Source organism: Larus michahellis, chromosome 4, assembly GCF_964199755.1.
Source record: "Larus michahellis chromosome 4, bLarMic1.1, whole genome shotgun sequence".
Classification (NCBI taxonomy): domain Eukaryota; kingdom Metazoa; phylum Chordata; class Aves; order Charadriiformes; family Laridae; genus Larus; species Larus michahellis.
In genome coordinates, this window is record NC_133899.1 from 75,137,716 (window position 1) to 75,146,671 (window position 8,956).

The 8,956-nt window shown below is 37.9% G+C and overlaps 1 protein-coding gene across 1 annotated transcript in view; it reads left to right on the forward strand.

Annotated features, from left to right (window-relative positions):
* Positions 1-7,935, forward strand: part of MUC2 (mucin 2, oligomeric mucus/gel-forming) — a 65,700-nt gene extending 57,765 nt beyond the window's left edge. The window contains exons 48-59 of the mRNA XM_074586820.1: positions 343-412; positions 734-834; positions 1,006-1,037; positions 1,212-1,389; positions 1,989-2,093; positions 2,701-2,741; positions 3,400-3,522; positions 3,993-4,091; positions 4,755-4,883; positions 5,546-5,585; positions 5,878-6,007; positions 7,436-7,935. Coding sequence (XP_074442921.1) covers positions 343-412; positions 734-834; positions 1,006-1,037; positions 1,212-1,389; positions 1,989-2,093; positions 2,701-2,741; positions 3,400-3,522; positions 3,993-4,091; positions 4,755-4,883; positions 5,546-5,585; positions 5,878-6,007; positions 7,436-7,694 — 1,307 coding nt within the window. The 3' untranslated portion in view covers positions 7,695-7,935. The remainder of the gene's footprint in view (positions 1-342; positions 413-733; positions 835-1,005; positions 1,038-1,211; positions 1,390-1,988; positions 2,094-2,700; positions 2,742-3,399; positions 3,523-3,992; positions 4,092-4,754; positions 4,884-5,545; positions 5,586-5,877; positions 6,008-7,435) is intronic.
* Positions 7,936-8,956: the final 1,021 nt, after the last annotated feature.

An 8,956-nucleotide genomic window follows, 5' to 3' on the forward strand; every position in this document is an offset into this window, starting at 1 on the left:
TTCATTTGTAATAAGAAGAGGACAGAGGGTAGGAATGCACTCCCCTTTGAGAACTTGTGCAAAAGAGACTGAAATTATGAAAAAAAATGTAATCAAGATGTAGACTCTTGCCTTTATCTCCTTAATGTAATGTATGATGTTATATCACTATGGCTAAATTGCATAAAATGCTTCCATTCAGAGACATGAGTCTGGTATTGGTATATGGGGTTTTTTCTCTTTGCTTCTCAAGATTGTCAAAGATACATAGCAAAATGAGTAATCAGTGTTTAATTTCTCCGCATAATGTCATGGGGCTTTTATATGACTGAGCTCTTCCTCCTTTTTATTTTCCTGTTCCAGCTTATAAATGCCCCTCAGATAAAGAATACAGAGCATGTGGTCCTATTAAAGAGACAACCTGCAAATCAAGGTAAATAATTCCTTCCCTGTTAGTTATAGCTCATACAACTGTTTAGTCATATCTAATGCATAGGTGAATGAGAGAAATCAACCTCCTGTCATGTCTTAAATTGACTGTAAAATTTGGTACCATCGTACTCTTGATCCTAAATCTGGGTGCCTGTACTGTTTATGTTGTTTGGCTATACCAAACATGAACACTGACAATTCCTAAATTGCAAATGTGCAGATCATTTGCCACTGTATCTTCAGTGAAAGATTATTTGGCATAATCTTCCTCTGCATGCCTATGACAGTAATGGGATTCCTCTGAACGTTTTGTCCAATACAGTCAACAAAACGAAACTTCAACTAAATATGTGGAAGGCTGTTTCTGTCCTAATGGAACAATGCTGTACGACGATGCTGTGGATGTCTGTGTGAAAACCTGCGGTGAGTTTTACTGCTTCAGTTGGGTGCATGTTTGTTTTCTCTTTGTTGTTTCCTTCTCATGTATGCAACATAGATCTGACTGTATACAGTACTCATACAATATATTGTATAAAGTAGAGATGTCCACTGTTATATGAGTAGTGATGGAAATTTATTTTAATATTTTCACAGGCTGTGTTGGAGTTGATATGATACCAAGAGAGGTATACTGGCATATACTTTTGTATTTCAAATAGGGGCTGGGGGCGGGGAGAGGAGAGTGGTCTCCACTGGTGCAGTCTTGTTTTGTGGTCTCCCAACTTTTCATTCCTGTTTTTACTTTTGTTCTTTTTAATTGGTAACGATGTAATCACTCACTTGATTTTCTTTACTGACAGTTTGGGGAAAAGTTTACGGTAGACTGTCAGGACTGTATTTGCCTGGAAGGTGGAAATGGCATTGTATGTGAGCCTCATGTCTGTGCCAAACCAAATAAGACCAGTTGTGATGGAGAAGGCTTCTATGAGGTCAATGAAGTCAATTCTGAAGACTCCTGCTGCCCCATTGTCACCTGCAGTGAGTTTATACTTCTATTTCTAGTCTTTCTATACCTTTTTGGAACAGAAAGGAAAAGAGAACAGGTTTAGCACCAGAGACCTGCAGCAGGGAGTATCTTTCCTCATGCTTTTTTAAAATCAGCTTGCGCAGTGTTAGGGAAAATACATTTTAATATTGCAGTAACTCAGCATAACTGACTTTACAATTATGGGACTCAGCGTAACTGAATCTATAGTTCTTGAATTCAGGACCACATTTTATTCAAGTAAAATGCAGATAGATTATGGAATTCTGTGTGGATTTTCATTTTGGGTCTGTTGCTTACAACCTTGGAGAGGGCAACAGTTGTCCACTACTTCTCTGCAAAGAATTGTGATACTTTTTTAACACTTGGTAATTACATGGTAGAAAAAGTTTTATAAACTAGTGTAGTGCCCCAGTCCAGTGCCTGGATTCACTAGGAAAAATGATTTTATTTCTGGAATATTTTTCTTTGGAGAGGGTCTGGGCTGTTATCTAGCAATGAAACGTCTATCCTACATGCTTTGACAGATGCCTAGTTCTAGTAGCTGTGCATTAGTGCTTTACTTTCTGGCTTTATTCCTTTTTTTTTTCAGAATGCAATACAAGCTTGTGCACAACTAAAGCTCCCAAGTGTGCACTGGGATTTGAAGTTGATTCTCATATTCCCAGTGGTCAGTGCTGTCCTGTGTACCAGTGTGGTAAGTCCCTTGGAAATATATTACAATGATTAACATTACATATTGAGTAATTTAGCATCACACTTAGTAAGACTGTATGCAATAGCCTATTGAAAGAAGTAATAAACACAGTCAGAGTCTACAAATTGGTTACTATTAACATTGGTTACTGCTGCTATGATTATGACAAACAACTACGAAATCAGATATATCTCAGGTGGCTCAAGTTCAGTTTGCCTGGTTGTAAGTACATGTAAGAACAGCTGCAGAATTAACTGGGACAGTGATCTCAGTTTAATCTAGCAAAATGTCCCTCCAAGCATGCCCAATAAAAGGCAGCTTTAGAAAGTCTGCTTTTTCCTTGGTAATTGAAACAAGGAACTACTTGTACCTGTTAAGTGGACATTCTTGGCTATGAGCTGGACTGCGTATATTGGGCCAGATCTTCCTCCCTTTTTGCACATGCAGTACTTGTTATTCTGTTTTGTATATGTCATATCTGCTATGAGAAATGGGGAATAACCAATGTGTTTGACCATATGCGTAAGAAATTAGTTTGACTAGAGTGGGGTAAAGACTTTTTTTTATTTTCCCCCTATGTAACACCTAACTCCTTGCTTGTTAACAGTTCCCAAGAGGGTTTGTGTACATCAGAATGCCGAGTTCTTGGTAAGTTCTTACTTCAACAGTCTTCTGAAAATGTTTAAAAGACCAGTTAGTATACTTTATCAGAAGTGCTGTGAGGAGTTTTATCTAGTACAATCACTATTTTAGAAATTTTCAAATTTCCATCAGGAGTTCATCAGTTTCATGAAGCTGAAATCTTTTCTGAAAAGGTTGCTGTGTACAAAAGAGACTGAAGAATTGTTTGTATGTCAGTGTCAGAGAGAGATTTGGATTTAGAGTTAAGTGTGCATGCATTTTAAAAAGTCAGTCCACATTTACTGTCAGCACATTATTACTGTTTCAAAAGTCTGCTTTCAAATGAAAAGATTTATAAATAAGTATTATTGTAAACAGACTTAGATTCTTAATAAATTCTGTTGGGTCAAGTACTTGTTTTATTGTAGATATTTGTATGACATCTTTGCTTTTAATGTCTGAGTTTATCATTGCTATACAGGACTTCAATAAAGACACATGTTAAAAGTAATTCAATATTTAAAATATTGTCTTCATAAGTGGCTTGCCAAATAGCTATCCAATACAGTTTATGATTGTTACCTTTTCCATTGCTTGTTTCACAGATTTTTCCAAAATTAAGAAATATGTGTCACACATGTCATAGCCCATTAATACGTGAACTTTTTTTTCTTAAAATTTATAGCCTAACTCCTCAGTCTTCATTGATAAGTGTCAGAATTGTTTCTGCACTAACGAAGTTAACGTCAGCACTCAACTGAATATCATCTCATGTGAACATATTCCATGCAACACATATTGTAAACCAGTAAGTAACAAACTTAAACAAAAACAACCCCTAAAACACCCATGTATGTAAAAAGCAGTTTGACCAATGAGTGGTATAAGCAAAAGGCAGGGATCAGAAATCCAGAGTCCAACTCCAGCATGGATAGCAACTGTCCTTGAGCAATTTATTGCATGAAGCTTGACTGTGTAACTTACAGTATTCAGTTCACATTGGGAGGATTAGCTGGGAAGTTTCTGTAGAGCACTTAATGGAGTGGTAGTTAATTGTTAGGCATTTTTATTATAGTGCTTTACTTTATTCCTCTATTCCTCTATAGCCTGCTTTTATTACTTGTCTTCCATTGGGTTGGAAAACAAAAAGGCACACAAAGCCACAAATCTAGAGTACACTTCAGAGCATAATCAATTAATGGTTTCATATGTTTCGATTTATTTCTCAAAAATGCATTTATCGTTGTGCTTTCATTTTTAATTAATTTTCATATCTAGGGATATGAACTTCAACCAGTGAAAGGTGAATGTTGTGGAAGATGTGTGCAGACTAAGTGTGTTATACGTACAGCAAACAATTCTAACCTCATCTTGAGTGTAAGTATGCTCTACATCTTACATCTCTACCGGATTTGTAAAGTTCCCCCTTTCATAGAGGGAACATCTCCTTGTCAGAGTAAGGCTTAGTGTAAGTTTGCACCTGCAAGGTCCTAGTCTCACCTAAAGCAAAGCCCATCTACAATTTTTTGGCCTGAAGGAAGGACTTATGAAATCAAATTTTCTGAAAGGCTCTTCCTGGAAAGACAAATCCAGTATCATTGGAAGGGTTTTTCTTGCGATGTCTGGAAGCTTGGGCTTTTCTGTATTGTTTGATTTCTGTGTACTGAAAAACACTAGTAAAGCCTGCGTATGAAATTATTTTATTGTCCCTGTAGGGTGAAAGTTTAGGATTGTTCTTAATTACCATATAACAGTTTAGTTTTCCCTAAGCAAAATCCATTGGCATGGAAGATTTTATTAATAACTCTAATGTACTCCGCTACTTCAGAGGGATTTTTCTTTTCCAAGGGAAGGCCTATGTAAAACTGAAGTCTCTCCACGTATGGTATACTGCAGTGTGTAATTATCTGTATCCAAAATGGCTGTTAACCTAAAAATAATTGACTGGGAAACAAGAGGAAAGTCGTTGTCAGTGGACAGGAAAATTTCTGTCTGAGATCTCTTCAGCTTTCCTTACTACATTTTGTATTTTGCTTGCAGCCTGGAGAGTTTAAAAATGATCCTTACAACAACTGCACCATTTATAGCTGTTCAAATATCCACAATCAGCTTATCTCTTCCACATCTGAGATTACCTGCCCAGCATTCAATGAGGATACCTGCAAACCTGTAAGTAAATACAGAAAATTTACCCTCTACTCAATGCATGGATTACTTCCGTTTAGTTCAGCCACCTAACTAGCAACAAAAGTCGAATTAAGCTCTGATAATCTTTCACCAGAGGCAAAAGTTTCTGCTGCATCTATGCACAGACCTGTGGAGTGTATAAAAGAAGATATCTACATGAGAGTTCAAGGCTTATAACTGGCAGGGGTCTCTCAGTAGCCAAAGCGTTGGTCCGCACTGAAATACAAAGGCCTCGCTGACTGCTGTGTGCAGGGTCCTGGCTGAACACAAATTGTGTTCTCTTGAACATTACAGAAACGCAGGCTCTTCAGGCAGTAGGCTGCCAGTAACACCATGCATACTCCCCATTCAAATATAGAAGTCTCTGAGAGAAGATTTTTTGGAATTGTTTCTGAGGAAGAATTGCGTGATGTTAACTGTGGACTTCTTTCAAAGCATTATCTTTATTTCCACAATCCTTTGTAAATTGATAGATTTCAAGTCTGGAAGAGACCATTATCTTTGTTTATTCAGATCAGTGCTACAGTTTTCGCTGATTATTTCCAGCCTTTGAGGAATTGCTCTCCTCGGTTATTGGTCTAAAAGCCTCTTTAATACAGGGAAAGAAAATAATATTATTTTTTCCTTTTTCTTTGTTCTTTTAGGGAACTATTACATTCTTACCTAACGGTTGTTGCAAAACCTGTAAGTATGGAAATGTACCTGAATCAACAATAGAGAGAATTAATTTTCTTCTTAAATCAACCCATTTTCCAGCCATAGAGGCACATATGTTTATATTTAAATAGATACATTTATATTTATGTTTGTTATTCCAAGCATTCACTGTCTGATCTCTCTGGGAAAGTTTAAGCTGAAGCAGAAAGACCACTTAAAACAATTCTTTGAGTGCACTAGTGAAGCCCAGAGAGTGCTGAAATGTAAAGAACTTCTGGAGCTATCTTCACTGAATGTATTTTCTGATATTTCCCTATAGGTACACCTCTGGATAGTGGCACACCATGCTTTGTCCGTGAAAGAAAAGACTTTATTGTCTATAAGGGCTGCCGATCTGTGGACAGAGTTGTCATGACTGAATGTGAAGGAACATGTGGAACCTTCTCGCTGTAAGTAAACTGATCAGACAATGAGATTTGAAATCTGCTGGCACTTAGCTTGTTTATATGAAAGGAGCAATAAATAGGTAGACTGCAGAATGGTAGAAGACCTGAAACTATCAGGTCCCCAAATCATGTGCACAAAATAATGAAATCTGTGATCGAACAGTTCATTTGTCTTAATACAGAACAGAAAAGTTTATTAAATTGTCTTGGGATTCAGACAGCTGTGATAAGGTCTGTTCATCCATTGAAAGCTGGATTGTATGTCATTTGTGTCAGACCACCTTGTCTAGAAATCATCACAAAAGAACATGGTTTATATCCTGTAATGGGAATGAGCCCAGAGAGCAAACAGACCTGATGCTCATAAACTGAAAAGCTGCTTCTCAATACTTAACATCTAAAATGAAATATACATGGATCTTTTAAAGGAAGATTTAGACATATGCGATTTTTATACAGTAAAGAAATTAGAAAACAAATGCTTTAGGGGTGCTGTTAGTAGAGTAGTTTTAATGTACATTTTTCTCTGAAATGAGAGAATTTACAAGAACGTGGCTGTAAGGAACTGGCTAGTAGGACACCTGGTAGTGAGCTATTAAAACACTGGAAAAACGTAATTCTTAACTCCCCAAAGAAACTGTCATTTGCTGCCTATCACTGAATATGCCACAGGGCACCTCACATGGGAGAAACTTGATCTTTAGTCTCAGACTTAACCCTGATTAGCTAGTGGGTTTATTAGTATTTTGAAATACCTTATCATTTTAGAGTCTTGCTGTGGTTGCCTCTGCACACAAATACAAGAAAAAGATGGCTCTTGACACAGTTTATAGCCTGATACTGACAGATTCTGCAGGTTAGGAATGGTGGTTTGGAAGCTGGTGAACACAAGGCTGCAAAAAATACTTTGCTGTGAGATAGGAACAGAAAGAGCTGCTGCTTCCTCTTCCTGTTAACACTGCCTGGTTTGGGATATGCATTTTGATTCACGTGATGCAGTTGTAGCCCTTGTAGCCAATTGATTGATGTGATACCGTTGTACCTGGCATTGTAGCTGGCATTGTAGCCACTTGTCTAAGCGGTTTTCTTATTCAGGTCAGGGCTTTGTCTGCCCTTAATTGTTGATCTGGTATATTTGACATCCATCAGCGCTGGAATAGCTGAGCTCCTTGAACTCACTAGGGTTTTTTACTAGGACTTTAATACTAATTGCTTTACCAGAAAAAAATCTCAGCAAATGCAATGAATTTTAAAAGCGTATTGTTATAACCACTGCCCTGTCAGATGAGCTTAGCACTTTAATTGGCCAAAACTGTGGCTCTTCTATATATTATCCCAAACTTCTCACAGGCGTTCTGTACCTAATTTCACCCTCTCCTTTGTGTGCTGGCTTCTGGCACAGAGTAATGTTGCCGTTTTCCATGTTAACAGATACTCTGCTGAGGCCAATTCTATGGAGCACAGCTGTTCCTGCTGCAGGGAAACAAGGACTACTGTGAGGAAAGCAGAACTGAAATGTCCTAATGGGCATTCAATTTCACATGAGTATATATACGTGGAAAGCTGCAGCTGTCAAGACACTGAATGCAGAAGCAGCTCACAATCCAGCGAGTCGCAGAGTACAGAAGAAAATGACAAAGCAAGCACTCTGAACCGTATCAAGAGGGCCATCAGCTTAACATCAAAATGAAGGAGAAAAAACCTAGCAGCATTCAACTAAAAGGACTATGCATCATTCTCATCTTCCTTGACTACTTCTGAACTTCGCTTTTCCCATTTACTGTATCCTGTTTGTTCTCTGCTAATTTTTAACAGTGCTCTATTTATTTGTGCGCAAAATAAGAACACAAATTTGTATTCTTCCAAGTGCACAGCCTTTTGGGTCCTTTTATAATCAGCTTGTTCTCTTTGAATGATTAAAAGCACATTTCAAAAAACATGGGTTTTGTACTTATTCACGTGCTGTCTTGATGAGCCTGAGTTTTAAAAGAGAAGAAAAGTTCCTTTTCAAGTTATAGGAAGTTAACTGACATATTTTGGGGGTATCTGTTTCTGGCTCCTTAAAAACTGAAATATCAGAAAAGGTGGGACAGAAGTTGATGCTGTCTGCCAGAACAAAGCCAAAGATGAATAACGCATCATGAAGTCGTTCAGATGACTCTGAGAAACTTCTAGTTCAGCAACAGATCTCATTTTAGCAGGGCTGTGTATGGTAGAACTGTCTCAGTTCATCACAACTATGTATTTTCACTAAGAAAGTAGTCCCTCAGCTATAAGAATATGAAGTTCATTTGCAGTGCTCGAGTGATGTACTATAGCAAGAGGTCTCCAAATTCCAACATTTTCACAACAGATGCCTGTCTCTGAGCTAGTAATCCTAGGCTTCCTTTACAGGAAGTGGAGAGAAATAGACATTTTCGGCATTAATTTCTCCCACAACAAAGGACATATTCAAAGGAGGTTAGCTGAATTGCATTCAAAGTGCCTGTTTATCTGATCTTAGTGTAAGGCTAGCTGAAGGAGATTAGCTGAGAGATGGACATCTCTCTTGAATCATCTGAAGTACAATGAGGGTAATCCACACCTTCTGTTGTGTGTGAAAAATGCTTTTGGCATTATTCTGTCTCTGTTAATGAACGCTAATTGTGTTTTACCCTTCTGAGAACTTAAAGTAACTGCTTGAGCCACAGTCAACCTGAATACAAGCATCTTTGCTACCTAAAGAATCGGTGGCACCATTTTGTGCTGCCACTAGCCCTGCCGAATGTGTTCCAGTTTAGAATGCAGGTACTGGTAGGAACGCACAGAAAATGGAAGTCCAGAAGTTTTGCATCTTTAGAATACTATGATTAGAGAACTAATTTCTGCGGAGGGGTAGAGGTAACTGATCTAAGAAGAAGGGCGTTTTGTCAGTTTACAAAGCAAGCTCCAGAACAAATGAAGCCTGGTTTC